This window comes from Neopsephotus bourkii, unplaced genomic scaffold (assembly GCF_033783945.1).
Source record: "Neopsephotus bourkii isolate Nb327-2 ecotype Australia unplaced genomic scaffold, CSIRO-AGI_Nbou_v1 NB_718, whole genome shotgun sequence".
Taxonomy (NCBI): Eukaryota; Metazoa; Chordata; class Aves; order Psittaciformes; family Psittacidae; genus Neopsephotus; species Neopsephotus bourkii.
Window position 1 is genome coordinate 716420 of NW_026901217.1, and position 23362 is coordinate 739781.

General features: G+C 38.6%; 1 protein-coding gene across 6 annotated transcripts in view; it reads right to left on the minus strand.

Annotated features, from left to right (window-relative positions):
- Positions 1-23362, minus strand: part of INPP4B (inositol polyphosphate-4-phosphatase type II B) — a 315400-nt gene that overhangs the window by 267596 nt on the left and 24442 nt on the right. For 5 of the 6 annotated variants that reach the window (XM_061354114.1, XM_061354112.1, XM_061354113.1 and 2 more), the window contains exon 2: positions 6332-6383. The exons of the other annotated variant lie outside the window; for it this stretch is intronic. In XM_061354114.1, the coding sequence (XP_061210098.1) occupies positions 6332-6343 (12 nt within the window). In that variant the 5' untranslated portion in view covers positions 6344-6383. The remainder of the gene's footprint in view (positions 1-6331; positions 6384-23362) is intronic. 6 annotated transcript variants of the gene reach the window in all.

The following is a 23362-nucleotide window of genomic DNA, read 5'->3' on the forward strand; positions in this document are numbered from 1 at the left end:
TGGAGAGATCACTGACTTACAGAACGCTAAACCACACACAGAGAGGAAACCCCATAGTCCAACAGACCAGAAAAGGCCTCACAGCTCCAATAGAAAGCATTCTCACTCTGTAAGAGTATTTAAAAGATATCAGAGCTATACAGCTATGCTGAAATGCTGAAAATACATTGTACATACCTGCCTGACTGCAGAACAGATTCATTGACAGCCTCACATTTTTATGGCATAACTTACATACAACTATACCATGAAAACCCAAGTAACATTTTCACAGCTGCATTACAGTGTAATTTACATCAGAGCCTCAGAAATACATCAGAAGTCATTTTCCTATTATTTTTACCTTGCATATGGTTCTCTTGTAATTGATTTATGAGTCAATCTGAAATCTTACTTTGAGGCTTTTTTCCCGTTACCAATACATGACAGTCGTGATAAATGCTACAAGAACATAATTTAAGTTTCCACAAACATTGCAAGAAAGCGTGCAGTTATTGACAGCACAAACATTTAGATTTGCTCATAATCTCATCTGCAAAATCTTAAGCCTAATAATGCATTTGGTTTAAGGAAAAATAAATCATTACTAGAGAAGTCTCAAATTATTATCAAACTTTCACTTAATTCTCTCTGGCAGCAGGTGTATTGTAGCATTTCAATTTACACCTGTGTAGCTAGAGCTATCATTTCTTCAGTATAAATGCTTTGTTTTCAGTGGGTTAGGAAGCAAGCATATAGATCCACTACAGTATGAACATGTCATACAAGTTTGCTACCACAACACTATTGAGATTTGGACAACGAGGAATGGCTTTAAACCGATAGAGGGGAGATTTAGATTAGATATTAAGAAGAAGCTCTTCCCTGTGAGGGTGATGAGTGCTGGCACAGGTTGCCCAGAGAAACTGTGGCTGCCCCATCCCTGGCAGTGTTCAAGACCAGGATGGACGGAGCTTTGAGCAACCTGGTCTAGTGGAAGGTGCCCCTGCCCATGGCAGGGGGATTGGAATTAGATGATTTTAAGGTCCCTTCCAGCCCAAACCATTCTATGGTTCTGTGATTAAAGAAAAAAGGAGAGCTTTATCTTTTTATGTCTGAAATATGACTGCTAATTTAAAGTACTTTCAGCACCCATAACAGCTTTTATTTTAAATATGGCCATCATTTAACTAAACTTCTTTTCCTCTACATGATTTTTTTAAAAAATCAATACATCATGGAAGTCTTAAAAGGCAGCTTTTCACACACAAAAGCAGTGTGAGTTTATTGAGCCAGTGCATGGACAAATTGCCCTAACATATTGGAATGGTTACCCCCCAAGGATCATTAAGCCACAAATCAAGAAAGATTTATACAACAGACACTAATGAGAATCCATACAACAGACACTAGAGAATCCACTATAGACTATTGATCAAAAATCTATTTTTAAATAAATTCCTAAATATATATTCAAAAATTAGTAGGAATGTCAAAATGTTTATTCAATAAAACATAATGGGCCCTCTGGAACTATTACCAAGATGCAAAAACATAATTGTAGTTTTTAGTGTATTTTTTACTGTAGATTACAAAGTAATTTAGAAAACTGGCTAAGTATCAGCATTACCCTTTGGGAATATTAGTATATGGGAAAATGAACCATAGGCCGGTTAGGTAGCTTCTTTCTTTACTTCAGTGCAAACACTCTACTTTCACACATATATAGCAAACAGTAGGGTTTGGTGTTGTGTTTTTTTTTTTTTTTTTTGAAGGCAGGAAATTATTCTGAGGGACCTAAACCAGAAAAGAAGGAAACAACAGAGCATGACATTTGGTGTAAAAAAACAGAGAGAGAAAACCATTGCTGCAAATTCCCATCTGTAATTAAAACCAAAACCAGTAAACAATACAGCAATCCCCAAAGAGATCTGACACTTCTAATCAAAAGTCCCCTTCCATGCCTATGAAAAAAGGCACGTAAATATATAATACTTATTACATGCCTAAGCAGCTGTTGCCTGACAATCTTCCTCCCAGTTTCCCACTCACATGAGTTCTGGAAGAAAGTACCTCCAGGCTCGAATTGGATAGAATCTAAGTAAGTAAATAACCCACATACTTTCAGTGAGGCACACAGCACTTTCTAGTTCCCTAGATCCAAATATCAACTGTTTTGAAAACATTAATAATACTATTTTGAAGTATTTTGGACTAGGATCCATAAAAATTGCTCCAAGATTAGCACAATGTCAAACTTTTCTTTAGAAGCCCTGTCACACATGAGGCTCCCCAGCCCAGTCAGCACTGCTAAGCATGGCTTTAGGAAGCACAGCTGCAAAACTACTGCCTTCAAAAGCATATAGTTTCAATAGACACAAGTGCACACATCTGCCACCTCTCCAGAAGTGGACAGAAAGCCTACACACAAACTCAAGGGTTTGGGACTTCACACAGGAAGGAATTAACATACACTTGCCATAAAGGATAGTATCTGTGGTTGGTTGACAGCAAGCTGTCAGCCACTCACCCAGCTGCTGTCTGACATCTCCCCCCCCCCACCACCACCCTTAACAGGACTGGTGGAGAAAATGAAATTTAAAAGCTCATCTGTTAAGAGGAAGATGGAAAGATAACTTACCAGTTACTATCACACACCAAACAGACTTAACTCAGGGAAAACTGATCTAGTTTATTGCCAAATAAAATAGACCTGGATGGTGAGAAACAAAGACAAGGACTAAAGCAGCTTCTTCCCCCACCTCCTTTTCCCCAAGGCTCAACTTCACTCCATTCTCTACCTCCTCCCTACTCCCCAAGTGGGGATGAAGAATGGAGCTGCAATCAGTCAATAATGGTTCCTCTCTGCCACTCCTTCCTCCTCACACTTCTTCCCTGCTCCAGTATGGGGTCCTTCTCCTGGGCTGCAGACACTGAATATCTGCTACAGCATAGCAGCTGCAGTTCCTTCCAGAAGGACCTTCTCCAGCATGGGCTAGCTATGGGCTCTAGATCACTCAGTATATATCCACGTACTTTGGCATAGTCTCCTCCATCGACTTCAGGAAAATATCTCTTCCCATACTTGGAGCAGATCCTTCCTCTGCTCCTTCTCTGACCTTGTGTGTGTTTGCAGGGCTGTGTCTCACACTTCCTCACTGCTGTGCAGCAATACATTTTCGCAGAAGCACCACTTGCTTTGCTGATGGACCCCTGATTTTTCCTCACAAAGACCACTCCTGCAGATCCCTTACTCACCACAACTTTACCACCTAGAACCAGTACCCACCATGTGGTAGGGAGCCAACTGGGGGGGAGAAGAAAAAAAAAACAAAAAAACAAACCACCAACCCACCTACCCACACCACACCAAAGTCTCCAAAGAAAAAAGTTTCACCAACACCAGCAGATGCCAGATTATGCCTTGGGCCTACAAGTAGGTCTACCACCTAGCCCACTCAAAGTCCAAAATAACCAATTCCACTGCTAGACCAAGGAAAGTGAATGTCCTTAAGATGCCTAATAGGTTATTCTGCTGCATCCAATATGACAAAGTGGATGGAATAAACCACATTTTTTCCTCACACTGAAAACGCATTGCCACAGTAAAGATTTACAGCACAAATAAGCCAGGAAGCATCCTCTGCAATTTCATAGGGAAGAATTTTCTTCTATACAAGTAGTACAATTTATGTACATTTGAACTAGAATGACAATCTGTCATTAAACTATAAACATTTGTATACGCAGACATGCACGTACCTCCGAAAGCAATTAGGGAATAGCAGCAAATCAGTCTTCATTTCACAACAGTAACTTCTGGAGTTAACTATTCAGCATTTGGATGAGCTTCTAAAACAACAGAGTTACTTTTCTTCCACATCAAGCCATAACCCAAGTCAGGTCCCAGCAACAAAAATAGGAACATGGATTCATCGGTGCTGTTCTGGGAATATCTTTCACACTCTACATTACATTAATTATCAAAGGTTTCAGTAGGATATTAAAAGCAGAAAATTGGCAACTATGCTTAAGATGCTTAATAACTTCTATGATAAGATCATTTTTGGTTATTATTATCCTGCAAACTACACTCCCAGAATTCAAACTATGATTTCTTATCTGATTCAAATGGGATCTGCTTCAAATGGGATCCCTGTCCATTTCCCGAGTGAGATATGGGGGTGGAAAAAGGGAGCAAAAAAGGAAAATACACGGTACACTCCCTTCTGTCATCACAGCACACAAGTTGCTTTGGTTTTATTTACTTAGTATGCCTATAAATTGCACCCTTTGAAACAGGGATTTGAGATTCAGGGGAGACAGGTCTCTGTCAAAGCAGCTATCCTTTACAGTACCCAAAGAGATGAAGCCTCTGAAAATGACCATTTTACAAATTCCTAGGCTATAAGCTGACTAGGAAGTACTACATCATTTAGTTTGATATATTGTAAGATGCTGCCCTTTAATCACTCAGTGATCTCTGTATTGAGCTTACTAAACTGTGGCATTTTAAAACTGAGAACCCACTATATCTCATCACACTTGGGTTTCAGTGACTAATCATCTTGTGATCATCTGAATTTGTCCAACTTGAATATCCAAGTTTTTCTCTTATTCTGATCTCCCTAATTAAAGAAAGTACCTGATACAAATCCCCTTTGAAAGCACTTTGACATTAATCAGGTCACTAGCCTGATTGATAAATTAAGATTTGTCACATATCCTGGCTCCATATGTAACTACAGCAAATCTTGAAAACTTCTTTACACAAGGAAACCAGAATGAGATGTAGTTTTATAGAACTGACTTACACATAGAGATAAAAATCACCCACCCGTTTAACTGGTTCAGTCAAAACACAGCTTTTAAAGGGCAATTCCCATTTATTTACTAGTTGGTTGGTTGACTTGATGGTCCAACTGAGATTGCCTCATCTTCCATCCATCTGCACCTCATCTAGACATTAAAATACATATATACACACACCACACACCACATGAACCCAAGTCCCAATCCACACTAAACCCTCTAGTATGGTAACATTAATTCTCTGAATTTCCAGAGCCAAACTGATAGCTATATTTGATTACAGCAAAATTCTCCTACTCTTCACAGCTGCAAAGTTGCTCAGAATATTCCCTGAAACTGTTTTACAAAATGCCAGAGGCTCCCATGAAAATAGGAGGCTTGGAGGAATACAGAGTAGAAGAAAGCAGTTTGAAACTTAAAGCCTTTTACTAAAAATAGTGTCTGCAAGTCATACAGCAGAATGATAACTTCTGAGGGTGTGACAAAGGGGTGACCATAAACTTGCTTTCACCTATGTAAAGCTTCTTGGTCCTTCTACCACCCAGGGGAACGCAGCCATATGGAACTCAGGCCACAGAAACATTTACATTACACAGTCTCATTTGTCTGCATACATACAGAAATCTACCCCATGCTCCTGAACAGATAGCAAATACTGCTTTAAAAGTATACTGTATGTGCACTTTCATAAGTATATTAAAATAAGCCACTATATCCCATTGACAAAAATCTTTCAAACAGAATATGCAATCTGTCAAGCAGTACTATCATTTCCATCCAACTGCTAGACCACAGAGTATAAAAATACCCTAGAAGCCAATTATAAAACACTTACGGTTAACAGGTAAGTATCTCAATCTTCATACTACTCCCTAATTCATTCCAATCCAGTGCTGTTTTCAGGCAACTACAGAAGCAGTGTTCATAATATCAGACAGAAAGGGCAAGAAAAAGAGCAATTCCACACTCAGTGCTTGCTCCTTCCAGAGGATGAGTGGCCTAGACTCCTAATAAAGCCAATGGCAAATGAGGGCACTCAGCAGTTCCTGCAAGAACTCCACTGTGTGCCATGGTCAGACCCTATTTTAATAGGCCCTTCATTTTAAGCACATGATTACTCTTTACAGTAAAGGAAGGAAAAATAAAAGTACTCTTGATAAACATAGTCACAAAACCACACTAAAAAAATGTAGCAGGGGTCAGAAATTGCATCTTGAACATTAACACATTACCTCATACAGCTGTGGAATTTTGCTTTCATTACTCCAGTGGATTTGGTGGAGTAATTTTAGATTTAGACCTGGATGTGTTATAAGCAGAACCCGGTCATAGATTCAGCTAAGGCATGTTGATATCATAAAAAATACTGAGTATTGAAGGAAACAATGGGGTGGGGTTTTCTTCATCTCCACTATTCTAATAATAGTTATTTTTTTTCTCCCTAAAAACACAATGCCAAGAGCTATCACGAAAAAAGGATCACTCAAGTTTTCACTAATTAGACTAACACATCAAGAAAAGCAATAGGAAAACGAATTACCTTATTTTTCATTAGAAAAAGCAGATTTCCTTTCAGTCGGCACCATCTCTCTCTTGGTTCTGCATGCAAAGAAGTAAGAGATTAAGAAAAACAACCTTTTGTCTTCACACATTAAATGCTTCTTAAAGAAGATGCATTAGTTATAAAGGTCAGGAAAAAAAGAATCATTAAAAACCAAAAAAAGCCAGCTTCACTCAGCAGCTGCCTATGTACAACATGCTGTTAAATGCCAAGCAACTTCCCAGAAGGTTTCTTCTGCTCTGCAGCCAAGAGAATTGGTGACTGCGGCATACACTCAACAATGTTTTCTCTGTTTTCCTCCCTTTTCCTCACATCAGAGCAGAAACAACCACTTGGGCATGGAACAGCTTTTTCTTCAATCATTTCAAGAGATGAAATATAATCCTTGTTAAGACACAAAAACATTTACTATCCCACTTAGATTACAACACATTACTCTGAATTTATAATTGTTAGAAAATAAGAACTAAGCAAATGAAACCTAAATACTCACAGCCATTTTGTTATTGCTCTTACTACACTTTTAAAAAGTGCTTAACCAGTGGGAACAACAACATATTTGTGTTTATACACATGCAGGCACTTAAGCTTTTGAAAACAGGGAATGCTTCAGAACTTTAGGGTTGGTGAGTGAGTCCAAAAGGGTTCAAAAGCTACTCTTCCTGAACTTTCCACTTTTAAAATTGCATAATTTTTCTTCTTAAGAAAGCACTTGTATATACATCTGTAGGTACAGACAGATATATATACCTGCTATACAGATCTCACAAAATGTGAGCACTGCAGACAAACCCTACGCCACTCCGTCACATACTTGGGAACAGTCTTACATAAGATATATTCCTTTTTCTTTCTGAGAGGGCATGTGAAACCCCGTGTGTCCACACAGCAGCCAATCTTGAACTGCTAGGGAGCACGAAGGACACAGCTACCTCTTGTACTTCCCTCAAAGCTGGCCATCTCTAGAGACATAACATGGACCAGGGGGATGCCTTGTTACAATCAATAAATAAGATTCTTTTTCCTTCCTCTTGATAATTTCAATAGGAAACATTTAAAAAAATCAGAATAGGTTTTCCCCCACAGGAGAGTGGAAGGTTTACACTCCCAGGCACAGGACATAAAAAAACTGCTTTCAGTTACTATCAGGGTTGGGTTTTTAGAAAAGGAATTGAACTTCCTAGGTATTTGCAGACAGAGTGCAAGAACAACACAGAAAATAATACAGATGCATATCCACCAACTAAAAATCTAAACACAGTTACCAGAGCCAAGGATGCTGCTTTAGAGTAGAAGTACAGAACCCTGCTAAGACTAAATTCTATCCTCCAGAACCCTGTAGGGACCAAAAGGAAGGAATCCGTTACATTCACACTGCTGCTTTTTCTAATAAAAGTCATTTATATATAGGATTGTGAAAGTCACTACCTCATAAGTGTGAAAAATAAGCAAGTACAAAGATTAGTCAGACTAACAATGATCAGTGGATAGTATATCAGTGGATAGCATATACAGTGACCAAAACACGTCAAGAGAAGTGACCCTTTTCTCAAGGAGTCATAATCTGATTGCCGAAAGCCAGAAGGATTTACAGGGCAAAAGGAACATCCTACACATGCATAGTTTTTTAAACACTTTCCTAGATTCTATCACCACTGACCATGGCAGAGAGCCCATGATAGTGGGCTAGATGAATGTTTGGTCTGTCTCTGGTCAACCTAAGGTTTTTAGTGGCAATATCAGTATTCATAAGGGAAGAAAATTTAAAAACATCCTCATAAACATCACACATTCACTGGACATTCTGCCTACAACAGGAACATGGGGAGAGAATCCTCTTGAGGAACCTCAAAGCAGCCAAAAAGGAAAGCTCACTAGTATTATCTCCAAGAAGTTTGCTGTATCCTCCACAGGAAACTGTCTACTTGCCATTAGAAAATAAATAAAATATTCTGAAACTGTGGCACAAAATTTTCTCATCCACTCATCATAACTGAGGCTGTGTTCATTTGGGTTTGCTTGGGGGTTTTTTTCCCCTCATAAAGTAAGCATAAATATAATACAATGAAGATCAACTGGGACAAATGAAAATAAAACATTTGCTGTTGCTGAAATTATTGTATTAGAGCTGATTTTACAGCTACCGAGGGAACAGACATTTATTCAAGCTTACTGGAAATTGAAAGACATTTAAAACACGATCATAAAAGCCTGAAGAAATCTGCAAAAGAGGTAGGAAGTGAGCCATGGAAAATCTATAAAGATAAAAGAACACAGGTTTTGAGTATGGGAGGGGCAGCTCCTGAGGAACTGGGTATCTGAAAATACGGTGACTAATGACTAGTGATAAGCAATCACGAATAGTAAAAATCAATCTTTCTTACAGGAAAAAAAATTGAAATAATAATAATAATAATGTAAGGACCAAGTACTGTTTCTCAGGGACATGACAAAGGAAGCTTGAAAACTTGAGCAAACTAAAGAGCTGGCTTTAAACTTCTTTATTTAGAAGGTATTCAGCACCACTCAAGCATCAGTAATGAAGAAAACTCCAAGGTGCATGTGATTAGTGAAACTGCAAGCTGACAACTGCAAAAAACATGCACATCAACCACAGGTAGTTTTCAGTGCAATTCATTTTTACCTATTAATTTCTCATCCCCGACCACCCTGCAAATCTTCAGTTTTCCTTCCTTGTCAAAAGAAACTGATGGCTGCCTGGCCAGCAAAGCCAGGTCTTTAGCATTGAATCTCATGGGGCTGCCAGGGAAGAGAATGAAGATGAGTAAGAATGGAGGAAGACAATGATGATGCTACTTAGTTTATTGAAGCTGTGGAAAACCTAAGCCGCAGATATGAGGGTCAACTGAAACATCAAAAACAAAACAAAAAGCAAGAGATGGCGTTTTTTGTTGTGTTTTCCACTCCTGTGTCCTCCAAACACCATACTGTCTTTCATAGTATGGGAGTAATGCAAGTAATAGGGAAAAATCGCAAGGTTATACGGGTGACAACATCTCCCTACATACATTCTAAGAAACAAAAATGTATGTTTTGCTTTCCGCTGTCTCTATAGCCTCATGCAAAACCTATAATTTTACCCTGCATTTCCACAGTTTATTAATACTGCTAAATATATATTTTGGCTATAGGCATATAAACAACTAGAAAGCTCAAACAGGTATTCAAGGGGCAGGGGTAGAAGGCAAGATTGCCTTGTACTTCCATCTCATTCACAGGAACAATAACTGTAAAAAAATATGAAGTATTAACTATAATAGTTCACCATATACTCTAGTATTCATGTTTGTTATACTGACACTAATTAGGACACCAAGTGCTTCCCATTGGTTTATGGTATATCCTAACAGTTTTCAATTCTTTTGGAACACTTTCTTCTGTACTTTCAGGAAATGAGTTCTTGTTCCTCACCCCCCAGTCAAAAACAAAACAAGAAAATAAAAAAAACACAAAACCAACAGGTTTTGGTTATTAAAACTACATCTACTGAACCTAGTGAAAAAATTATACTGGACATATACATGAAAGATCTTTTTTTCTCTCACAGGTCCTCCTTGGTTTGTCTGAAATTAATTTAATATTAGGTTCTGTAGCTGTAATTTTGACCAGTGGAAGGCTGGAAACATGTTTATGTCCAAATTACCGTTAACAGCACCGTGCTGCAAGGAAGGCAAAATAAGGCCAGAAGAGTATTTCTAAATAGATCTGCCTTTTAAGACCCAAAATGTTCTATGCTCTTAATATGCAATCCTCTTCTTCTTCTTGGGTTTTGGTGTTTTTTTTCAGATGATTCTTAATACTCTTACACGCTTTAAAAAGGCATGCAATGCACAGCACATGGGCTTCAGAAGCCAGTTTCAGTCTCTAAATCAGAAGCCTTTGTTCTTTAGAGGACAGCACTGACACCATCTGATGGAGAACTACAACTCTTAATTCCTGATCAAGTTCCTCAATTGTTGAACTAAAGGACAAGTTACATCTTTTGCACTGTATCTTTCCATTGGCCCTTTCATTCCTACTTTTCCCCTTTATATTCACTTCCTTTGTTCAAGTTTATCCCTCAGTAAATGACTGCTGCTGTCTCCTTTAATTCCTAATGGCCAAACCACAGCCAATTCCAACAGCACTACAATGGCAAAAGCAGACCAAACTCAACTATTAATACAGCCAAGCCACAATATGACATTCAGAAGATAAGTCTCCAAGTCTTTTTCTGTTTTTTTCCTCCTGTGAAGGTTCTACAATTCTATGGAGAACTGCCATAAAGCTAAAGCTCTTTTCGCTTTCATTATCATTACCTTTGCAAGCCAGAAACAGAATAGGTGCAAGCATTCCTAGCACATATCTAAGCAGTAGAAGGTTGCAGCTTCCTTTTCCATTCATTCCCATACGTACACGTTATTTTTTGTTTTCCCTTTAGCATTAGCAGCAACATTTCATTTTTTAAGCCCATCTTCATGCCTTTGGCTCCATTTCATAATCTTGTTGAAATTGCAACCTTATAACACTATGGTCATCACAGAACCAGGCCACCAATTTACAACATACAGGGGTGCTGCTGTGCCAAAAATGAGCTACTGACTCCAACAGAGGTTCCAGGCAGGTACAGATGGCTATGTTTGGTGAATTGATGGACTACAACTATGACAAGATGAGTCACATAGCACTTACAAGAAGTATATTTATCATACACTGTAATCTAATACTACAAACATCCAGCACTGAAGATCAAATCCATCAGGGCAGGGGAAGCTGCTGGCTTGGCCACATGATACACAAAACCCAGCCACCGTGACCCTTGCAAAAGGCTTACAAGGACATCCAGAGATTTGGGGACTGGCAACATGTACATTCCTGCTAGCCTTTGCAGGCTCAGTGGAATTAACCATTGGTTTTGGTTTACAGCCACAGACTATATTTTTAACAAGAAAGCACACTGTTTGCAATAGACCTACTTGTTTTTAAAAACAGCAGGCCTAAATTTGGCACGGTAAATAGTTCTAGTGATGTCCAGCTGTGCACTGTTTTGCTATCCCCTGGTCCCCTCTCAGGCAGGTATCTTGCACGCCTTTCACACAGCTTATTGGTAGCCTTCTTGTTTTAGAGAATGCAGTTCTAGAAATCCAACTGCAACCTACTTAGTTACTGATTTGCGAACTAATCAGTTCCTGTCCATTGTGTAAGCCACTTATAAATCTACACTAAACAGCATTTTCAGGTGTAGCTGTACAGATACTTTAGATTAGTTCTATCTTTTTTAGTAGCATGGAGGAAGTCAGACACTATGAGCCTGGTCCCAGGTGGAAAAGTCATTGAAAAACATCAGCAAGCGTACAAAGCCTATGCTATCAAAGAAATTAAGGTTACTGGCTGAACCCTAATTATTCTTAAATGCAGTAATTACTGTAGTGCATGGACTTATGTAATTTACATAGAATTGCAAAACACAGAACACCAGAGGACAAGTTATAAACTGCTATTTAAGGAAGCTTTTGTTTTCCAGCAAAGGGGAAAACAGAACCAGGTGAACAGAACACTGTGGTTTTCTGCAGAACTTATGAAAAGGAATAAAGAAACAACAGGAAGTGATGTGCATATTGATTTTGATATTTTCCTCCCTCCCCCCCAAGATGTTCTATCGATTGCACGTATCTATCTGTAAAGTGGTAATGGTCTAGAAATTCCTTTAATCACACCTGGGCAACACTTGCTTTGCAGACGAACCATAACATGCAAATCATGTCGGACAGCAAGAGTGGTACATAGCAATTAAAACCCCTGAGACAGCATGGTTTGGTACATACACGCCTGTCTCAGACTTTAAATGTGAGGCAGCTTGGCCAGCAGAGATCCACAGTGCTAATAATCAAGGTGCCTGTTCCCTGGAAGTTTGCCAGAGAAGCTAAACTAATCTGACAATGCCTGAATATTATCTAAACCTAAAAGGCCTAAGAGATTGTGGGATTCAAACTTGCATTTAACTTAGAAGCTTAATGACTATCCACAGGTGATCACAGCCAGAGCTGACACAACAATAAAATTAAAAGGTAAAAAACTGATAAACGTGTCTGTGTTCAGCTGTAGCACTGGGTCTCCTTGAAGGAGCAGCAAGACCGTTTAGCTCAATAATCTACTTCCATTTTGGAATAAAGCTGTCAGTTGGGGAAACTACTTAGTTACATAGTGCCTTTGAATGTTTCTGCTAGCTAATCTCTTTCCTAGCATGATCTCCGATAGGAAAGATATTATCTTCAGTTATTTAACACTGGTGGTTGAAGAGACTGGCATTATTTAATACTTGTGGTTAGAGAGAGACATGCTGCATCTAAAGTCTTTCTCAATATTTCTCCCCACACAATCACCACAACCATAATTCATGAGGAAACCAGACCAGTCAATTACTTTGCAAGCGGCCAGGAGAGAAAGAGGTGGAGGAGCCTATGTCATTGGAAGCAATAACTTTAGAACAGATGAAGCTCTGACAGCTCACGGACGACAAAATTCATTAAATCTGTTAGATGTCCCCTGTCCCCTCGTATTTGCCATTATACTTTTGATGATCACATTCTCTGGATGTGGAACAATTGTAACTATTTGATTCACATGGCACAGAAGAGCTGAGACATATTGTAACTATTAAGTACCAGCCATATAGTTGCCTATTTTTGATTATCGCAATGAGAAATATGTATATTTTTGATCACTTGAAGATATGTCAGACCACCTCTTACCCTACACGTGTTAGAAGTCAATCGAAACTGTCAGCGTGTTCAAGTAATATTAAATTACAGGGAAGTTTTACCAAGTAAAACCTGCACAAAATTGACTTCAACACATGAGACCAGCATGAAAAAAGCTACACACTGAAGCAATTTGCAGCCCCTGCACCCTCCAGGACAGCTACTAAGATATATTTTATTAGTTTCTGATAACTACTGAACAGCAGCTGTGCAAAGTACTAAATGTGGGAGTTTCACTAGTGCAAATGCAAAACAGAGTAAACACATTCATGGCTGCGTCCCCTACCCTGAAACACCTTCAACACAACATTTTAGGCTCCAAGTTTTCTAAGTGCAGTTCAAAATTAAAGAACTTAGCACATAATACCTTGCAGCTTTCATTAGTGCTGCATTTGAGGCTAGGTATTTTGGTAAAGTGTTAAAACACAAGCTTTCTAATGATGCAATCTCCTAAACCTCCTAAACAAAGCCAATAAAATCAGCTGCCTGACTTCAGCAATTTCAACAAGAAAAACACTGGAACTCATGTCTGCAAGTCCTCAGAGACCCTGCCAAATACATTCTGAATTCCTCTTCTCTTCCTTTGAAAAGGTACAATATTTTTAGTTCACATCATTTTGCATTAAGAGCTTCTTTAATCTTTGGAACACACAGAGTGCAGGAAACAGCCTTCAAAAGAAAAGCTGCAAAATTAGTCCACAGTTTTGTCTTCAATAACAGTATTCTTTTAAGCAAAAAGATATGGCTAATTCCACATATTGTCTCTTTATTTCACCCATAATTATTAGGCCATAAAATATAAATAGGACACATTATGCCCCCCCCACACACCTAGAATTCTCCATTCTACCATTGATCCCTGCACATTCAAACAAAACACTAGGTTTTATTCCCTCAATCCAAGACAGAAGAATACAATGCAGTGTCAGCAGAAAGAATATATGACAGGAGTTTCAAATATGCATATATATCCATATATCCAAATGAAAAGTTTGAAAATCTAGATCGTATCTAAGTTTTACCTTTAAAATCACTAACAGGTGATCAGCTGATTAGATAAGAAAACTATCCTGGCTTACATAAATTTGGAGACTGTATTCCAAAGATTTCAGGGGATCTGCAGAAATCAACCTTCATACAGAGGGATAAAAGAGTAGGGAAACATTTGTCTTTAACCACAACCTTCCTTTTAGTAATTTTTTCCTCTCACTGAGGGAAGATGGGCAAGATCTATATACCAACTATCACTAAATGCTAAATTATCTACATAAGATATCTATTTGCAATACAAAGTTGTTTCTTTCTATAGGAAGTTACAGATGCCTATCAGCTGGCATGCAGTCAACTGAGCTGATGGCAAAAAAACCCACAGTTTATTTCTATCTTTCTGGTCTCTTCATTTCTATCTTCTGGCTATCTATTTCCTACTAGCTAGACTAAAGCTAGGCTGATAGTACACTGTCATTTTGCCTTATACTTTGTTAGGCTGACAGTACTGTTGTAATCTACTTGAAAAGATTATAATTTTAACCTAGTTCAAATGTTGCGTCCTACTATTTATCAACCACTATAGCCTTCCAAAAGATAAATTAGAATTAAAAGAATGACAGGCCTGCAATATTCAGCAAGTTAGTAAGACATGTCACTTCCTAGAACACACTTTTTTGAGCTTTCCTAGTTTGCATAAAAGAACAGTAACAAAGAAAAACTATTTCGAATGTGTGTAGAGGGAAGGCAGTAGAAACCTTAAATAGTTATCTGTTTTTCTCAGTAGTACCAATGGTCATATCAGTCCTATTTTATGCTGAAACACACACATACCATATTTTAACAACTTTTATGGCTTTATCCTCAGACCCACCACCCTAACCCCACAGTGCCCTAAAAAACAACATAGGAGCTCCAGCCAACAACACTCTCCCTAACCAGAGCCACCTGTCTCCCAAGGGAGGTATGACTTTGCAATGGCATCACACAGCACTACATAAACCAAACCAACCAGCACCCTTCTATCAGTATCACTACTGTCTGCAAGGCCCTTTTAAAGTCTTAAAACTAACAAGACTTTAAAAGTAAAGTACCTACTCAAAGGAAAAACAGAAAAAAAAATAAAGCTGTGAGAGGTGAACTATTGATTTGGAGCAAATGATGAAAACATAAATGCTGGTTTGGCCAGAAGGTATTCCCTTCAGCTGAAAAAAGAGAAAGCAACTACACAGAACAGCTTTGTCTTCCCTTCCTCTGACAGCCTTCACAGTCAAGCACATTTCTAAATGATTCATGCAGTTCCCCAGAGGTCAGATGTGACCTTTCAGGAAAAAAAAATATATATTTTAAAAAAATATATATATACATATTCTTGCATTTTGCTTCCCCCAGGAAGGATAATACAACACTTACTGCAAACAGGTATAACCTGACACACCTACTGAGTGATATTCTAGCAATGGATACTGATCCAACCAAAAACCAGCTCTGTGAAAATAAAGTAATTTTTCAGCTGCATGAGTTGCCCCATGTGGTTCATGGCCAAACAGCCACTCAAGGCAGAGAACTGAACGACAATCAGGCTGTTGCTTTCACCAGCATGGCCACCTCACCATGACTTAAACCGTTCAAACTGCAACTTCCCTCAGGTTTTGCTTGAGCAGCCTCTGGCCTGACACAGGCTCCTGGGGAAAGGTCACCCTTCTTCCTCATGGCAACACCAGTGAGATGCAGCCACGCACATCACCTTAAGGAACTTTGATCAATGCCAACCTCATCAAGCTGTCCCCTGATCAAACTGGCTACCTGGCTGCAAAAATGCCGGTGCCAGCCCAGAACAGAGTTCAAGAGTCTGCAGCCACAGGTAATCTTCCTGCAGATGACCACAGATGTGTCAGCTTAGTATGATGGTATAGCTGCAGCCTTAGGACAAAATTCACGTATAGAGGACTTCAGACAGTCCTTGCTCATCAAACTTCCTGGCAAATCCAAATTAATCCAAGAGGCAAATCTCCTACTACACTTTTAAGCAATACTGTCTTAAATTCTTGTTTCCCACATGTGCCCAGGTGACTGCTGCCCTGCCACACTGCCTGCCTTCCACTGATGAACAGCATAACCACACTGGCTACAACTTTCCCTTGCGCCAGCAAGAAACACGGATTTATCAAGCTTATCCGCTTCAAAACCAACACTAGAAAACAAACACCAGAAGTTTAAGTCAGTCTTCCAAAAGCGTATTCAAAGGCAACTGCATCATTAATGCTTCAAAGACATCAGCTACACACAAATTACTCTGTCGGTGAGTTCAGACACTATGATGATACTGTGGTTTCAGAGCAGGTGGTCTCCAGCTAAATAATAGCATTTCAGTGACTAGCTACAAATGTATTTACACAGCAGACTCCTTTCTCTAGGCTCCAAGAATGTAAACACCCAAACCTTTTGTAACCTGCCCTTTAAACGAAACAAAACTCCAAAATAAACCTTAGTATAACTATTCACTTGGAGCTCCTATACACACAACAGTAGGCAAACTAGTCTGGAGGAGGCAATGTGCTGCAACCACAGATCACATAAAGGGATGAGGCGAGGACACAGCAACCCATTTCAAAAAAATACTGCATAATATTAAAAATGGCAGCATGCTCCATTCTGCAAGAGACAGTATCTGACTGGCAATAACTGGAACTTTTGCCTCCAGAAGACTTATTTCCTCTCTCTTCCAATACCTATAAAAGATGCAAAAGACAGAGGCAAAGTACAACATAACTGTGACACAAATTTTACTGGTCATTTTTACTGTAACAGACAAATTACTGCACTGAGACAGCAGCTTGCAGTCTAAGATACAAGATTTTCTTCATTTTTTTGATCTTAAAAAGCTTACAAAACTGTTTGGGGACTACATTCCTTCACCTTTTTTGCTCTGCATCATTATCCTAGAACCAAACAACTTCAACAGTCTTACCATCTATGCTGACAGAAAGGTTACCACATTGCTCAGAAAACACAGTGAAGAGATTTTCTCTCTACTACTCCCCATTCCCCAACATATGATATCTGAGGTTTATCTGAGCTATAAATGTTAAAGATCTTTTAACAGCATATTTGAGAGATTTGGGGCTCATTTGAGCTCTAAAAAGATTTTCCTACAAAACTGAGTTAAGTCAGCCACATAGTCAAATACAACCCCATATTTCTAATTTTAAGTACTCGGAAAAAAATTATTCCACTACATTTCAGACAGCACTGGAATTCACCACTTTTTATTTTGGAATTAACAGGAAGGAACCCCTCCCTCTTTTCTTAATAGTATCCATTCTGCTTTGCTTGTCTTTTCCCCACACAGTGTTCAAGAAAATAACAGAAGTGGTTTTCCTTACAGAAACTAACAGATCTGTGAAGGTCCAGCAGAGGCTTCAATTTCACTCTCACAGTTTCAGGAGAGACCATGAGCTCTCCTGCCCCTGCACTTTTCAAGGGAAAGAGATTACCGAGCTTCCCTCAAACTGACAAAAGGAAAGAGTGGAAAAGCAAGGGAGTTAATATTTTATGATGTCAATTAATTCAGATAATTAGAAGTCAAGCAAAACACCAGGGAGAGGAGGGGAGAATCTTTATATGAAGTACATTCCCTACTTAAATATACTGCTCCTGAATGTTCACAAATATCTGATTACCTACGATTTTAATTAAAAAGCCACTACCACTGTTAAGAATGTAATTGCTGAACAAATAAATCTAGGAAATTGTGACTTAGTGCTATTCTATTAAGAAAGAGCAATAAATTGCTTTAACTGTGTCCCATTAATAATGAGTCAATTTCTATATGCAATGGAAGTCTCAGTTCAGCAGAAGCTATTATGTTATCTGGGGAAGGAAATATTCAGAGATGCAAAACAAAATTACAAGGGGAAGAAATACAACAAAACTCATGGAACATGAAAACCACTAAAGGACGTAACTGCTTTATACTGACCTGGAAGCTACAGCAATAACAAGTCAAGATCAATGACATATCCTCAATTAGCAGATAGGAATAAAGTTTATATATTTTTAAATAAAGAATAAGACACCTCAAAAAGACTTACAAGCTTCACTTTCTTTTTTAAACCAAGTAGATTATGATATCTCCCTAAATTCACCCAAAGTGAAAAAAGATTAGAAGAAAGAGCAAAGTGATACTTTAGAACCGCAACTTGAATCCAAGGCCAAAGGATGACACAGAAGACAACCAAGCTCTCCTCACACACCTGTTTCAGTTTAGATTAGGAGTACTCAACCTGTGTTTGCAAGTACAAATTGCAAATGGCTTCTTCCTTGGCTTATTCCATGGTGACCATGTGACTGCTGATTTTTTGGCTGCATAATTCCATGCTATTACAACCCGTGACACAGACACCATGTGTGGAAATTCAAAATCTACTAATGCCTTCCCATGCAGACAGGCAATTTGGGAAGTTTAACACTTAAGTTAAAATTCCTATTCTTGAATATCCATCATTACACTACTTATTTTCACTAATACACAACTTTTCACTAGCTGGAAAGACAGAATAAATAAAAAAAAAATCCTAGAAAATAAATCTTATTTCATAAGTTATTAATTGGGCAACAGAGGCATATATTTAACTGTATTTCTGTGTACAATTATCTACTCTATAATAAATGACACCCTACTCTTTTCAGCTACAAGGGATCATGGGCAAATATTCTTTTTAACAACCTTAGTTTGAAGAAGCTGGAACTGATAAATAGCCCAGCTACATCAAATCCACCAAAGTTACTTCTTTTTCAGATTAAACACCACATGCAACGATAAAAAGTTGACAGCAGTAAAGAAAGTAAGGCTGTCACAGTTACATACAAAAGACAAAATTCAGGAGTTGGTTTCATAAGATACTCACACTCCTTCAGTAGAGAATTATTTGGGTAAAGAACCTACGACTTCTGTGTTAAGAGACAATTATTACAAAACAGGTAAGCCTGAATTAAGTGCATGGGTTTGTATTAAACATGAGACATAACTATGATTTTTACCAGAGGCAGTCAAGGTCTGAGTGTTCCTGTGATAAAAAATGAAGGTGCACAGTAGTACAAGGCAAACTCCTTGGCACAGAAACTGAGCTTGCTTCAGTGAATGGTTGTTAACGGCCTCTTTTCCATCCCTAGTAAAATCACACCTGATTGCCCTGCCTGGAAGAGCTGCCTAACATCTAACTGAAGGATTTGCACCTACATTTTAATCATATTTATACACTTTGAAGGATTCTTAGGTTCTAAAAGATCCTCTGAGCAAGAATAAACAGGGAAAACAGCCTGAAGCAGAGAAACAGAACTTAGAAGGGGACCAACAAACCCAAAGCACACAAAAAAAAAAACAAACTAAAAAGGCTAAAAAAAGAAAGAACATCCCTCTGGGGTTCAGCTTGCAAAGCTCTGCTTTGGTGGTTATGAACAGGCTGTTCCTTGGTCACACTTGCATTATTTGCTTTCCTGTCATCTTGTCACAGAGGCAAAGCAGAATACCTAGAGCTTGGCCAGAGCTCCGAGTAAGTTCCTCTCACCAATCTGGGTACTAGTGGTCTTTTGACACGTTTGCAGCAGGCAGTGATGCAACAGTAAAGCCTGTGGAGAAGTCTTCACACAATAAGCACAGTTGGAGGAAGATGCCTTCCACGTGAAAATCCCAGACAGCACTGGAACAGTTACCGATGTGTACTAGTGACACACGGCCAGAACATCACAGGTACTGGAGAAAAATACACCCATACAAACAAGAGTGACTACATAACGGTACAATTAACTTAGTGCAAAAATAAATCTTAATACCACCCTAATGAACTACCTTCCTCCTCCTCCTTACTGCAACAGTCCTTTGCAGTTCCATTTCAGCACTGCAGACCTGAAGTTATCTTGATCTTAACTTCATTTGCATACATTAAGAGATATGAATCTCTTAAGATTTATGTATTTTGGAATGAATGCTCCCTTTTGCATGAAATAATCAGGAATATTAGATAACTTATGACACATTTCTCTAGAATGTGAGGCAAAAGCATTTTTCTTAGAAAGGCACTTCAAGGACATGCTGCACAGTGCCTACTTCAAGACTGCAGACTCTGCGGAAAGAGCCAACAGAGAGTAACAACTGAACTACAATACCACAAAAAGAAGGAACATTTGGGGACATAGAAAGAAAAGAGCAAATATGTGCTATTGCATTTTAAAGGTGATAAGAGAAGCATCAGGGTTGATTTTTAGAGCTGAAATAATGAGCATGTCTAGCCTGGGAAGAGTTGGCAGGAAGGATATGTGAAGGACTGCAAAAGAGCACCCTGTGCAGAAGCTATTGGCTGATCTAGAAGGGTAACAAAGAGGTAAAGAAGGGAACATGTTTAAATCTCAGGGTCCAGGCCTGCAAGGAGTCAGTTTTATTATCCTACCACAGCTTCTTCCAGCTCTTGAACAAACCCAGGAAAGGTGGCTGCTCTGTGAACCAACAGCTCTTCCTGCAGCTGGTGGGGAGTAATATGTTCTGCAATTGACAAACAACAGCCTTAAAACTGTTATTTCAAGTAGAATATCAATGGCTTTGGGATTTTTTTTCCTCTTGTTCTTGAATTTTCAGACATTAGTCTAAACTATTTTGTTCACCTTGCTTCAAGGCAGAAAAGCAACTTGTGCAGGAGTTAGACAAAGAGGTTTAAGAAACTTCAATTCTGCTGGTAAATAGCTGTTTGCCTTATCCTGAAAACATCTTAAAAACTGCAGACTGCAAGTACACACACACGTGCACTCACACAAACAGTATTTTACAAAAGCATTCCGCTCCATTTACCCAGCATAGGGTGTTGTGGTCCCAACATACACACCAATTCACCTTACAAGGAAGGCAAAAAAAAAAACAAAAACCACACCATATCCATAAATGACTTGAAAACTGATTTCTTCCTTAATTTCCTCAAGGCATTCAGACAATTAGGAGTATGTTAGTTGGAGGACAAGCACAGTGCCAAGATTCTCTGGTTCCTTCTCAGACTTAACTGTCTCCTTCCCTTCCCAGCAAACAGATTTTTTAAATAAATTTAAAAAAGAAAAAAGGAAGACTGAAATTTTGCATTTTGTTTGGAATGCCACTAAATTGGCATTTTCTTTGTACTTTCTAGGTAAATATGACCAAAGTTTTAACTTCTGCCCATCATTTCTCTTTGGTTTTAAAATGTTATTCCTCCCCAGTCCAAGCAGTAACACTGACCCACAAGACTTCTTTATTAGGCCATTTACTGTTTATTTTCTTCCCCCAAAAAAACACTTTGCTAAATTTAATTAGTCTATGGATATGTCAAATAGCTTCTCCTGCTCTACCAAAATACAAAGATTCAACTTCTCTTCTGCTCGAAGAAAATAGTATAACATTAACCTAAAATTTCTGCTTAGGGAGATGCACAAGCAACACCCTTGCCATTAGCACAAGTGTCAAGACCAGCCACATCAGACTATTTCTGCAGGTGAATGGAAGAGGTGTGAAGGCTAGAGGGGTAGCAGGTGAAGGAGGGGTATTGTTATTATTGCCTGGGTTTTTCTGGTGCTGCTGCTTTTGAAATGTGCAAGAATGAAAGACTGTTCCTATGATTACTTTTCAAGCACAAAAAATTACCAAGGGTCAGAAACTTGTCAGTTATAACATCATCTGTTTTAAAGGCCTGAGGTCCTATAAAACATTTCTCTTGACGTGGAAATGAAAGGCTTAGGGCAACTCTTTTTGTTAAGTGTCACAGTGGCATTTCAACTTAATTGGATTTAATCCTCAGAAGAAACTGTAACAAAAAGTTACTCCTTGTAAAGCTTGTATAGATAATACAAAGAGACAAACTGATTACAACCAGTCACCTACTGGTTACCTACTTACAGACACCAGTCAGGCAGCAGAACCCGAAAAGCATACACTGGACACAGGGTTAGACCAAGCGCACTAAAAAACAAACCAAAAGAGACCTCTGAGCTAGCTACTATTACATACAGCATCAGATTAAAATCATTTTCATAATATATATTATTGAGCTCAAACCTAAAAGCAGCTAGATAGCATTGTCTCAATATCCCCAAAGAAATGTTGTTCCAGCACCTGACTGGTTTAACAGCAAGAACCTTCAGTAATTTTCAGCCTACATGTCTTAATGTCCAAATTATCCACATTATTATGCCAACACTGACCTTTAAGTTACATTTATATTCTCTTCTTTCCCTTACTGGAAGTGTCAAAGCAAACCAAGCTTTGTGTTTGGTTTTTTTAATCATTCTCCTGTAGCGAATGCTTTCCAGTCCTCATAACCCCCCCCGAACCCAATTCTGAAGAAAATATATGGGACTGAAAGCATAAATACCCAAGATGCACAAAGTCTGTGTTAAAACTATAGTATTCTAAACCAGCCCCACCTGTTCTTGGTCCCGTGACTTATTTTCAAATTTAAAAATTGTTTGAGGTCTCAACCGCAATATCTTGGCCCTACCTACCGTTATCAGAGACACTTGTTCTCCAGTTGGTATGCATGAAGTTACTCTCTTCACAGTGTGTCTAGTGATTTTAATTTTTACTCCATCACAATTACCTGTTTCCATATCCAGCACTGCATCTAATACAGGAATCTACCGATGCCATAGCAGTCTCTTACCATCTTTCACTAAACTGACATAGGGTTCTTTTTCACTTATATTGTCTCTAAATTATTAGAGCAAAATATCATGTATTATAATGCTTTTCAATAACCTCTGTTTCTGGCTTTCTTGAAAACATTGCATCCTTCAATATCCGTGTTCTGTCATGACTCCTATGCTCCTATCTTATAGTTGTGATACCCAACTTAACATGCTGCAGTTCCAATTTTTTTATACCCCAAGTTCCTGATAATTGCACAGAAGTGTTTCGGCTTTGTACTTCACCTAAGAAAATCTTAGCTTCATTCAAAGCTGGCACAGCCATAACCACTAGCTATTCTCAGAAATATTTATTATACTTAACTTTAATTATCCACTGTTTTCTATAGTTACATCACTTTTTCTGTTGTGCTACCCTGAGTTTCCTGCCTCTTTTCATGTATATTTTAAAGGAAAAAGAAAAATAATAGGCATCATGCAGATTACCACATTTCTCAGTTTGAAGTTCTTCAGCAACAGCACAAATTCTCAATGTCAGCAAGCTGTTCCTCTGCAAATTACAGTTTCAGTTCATCCTTTAAGACTCTTCTTCCAGTAGGCG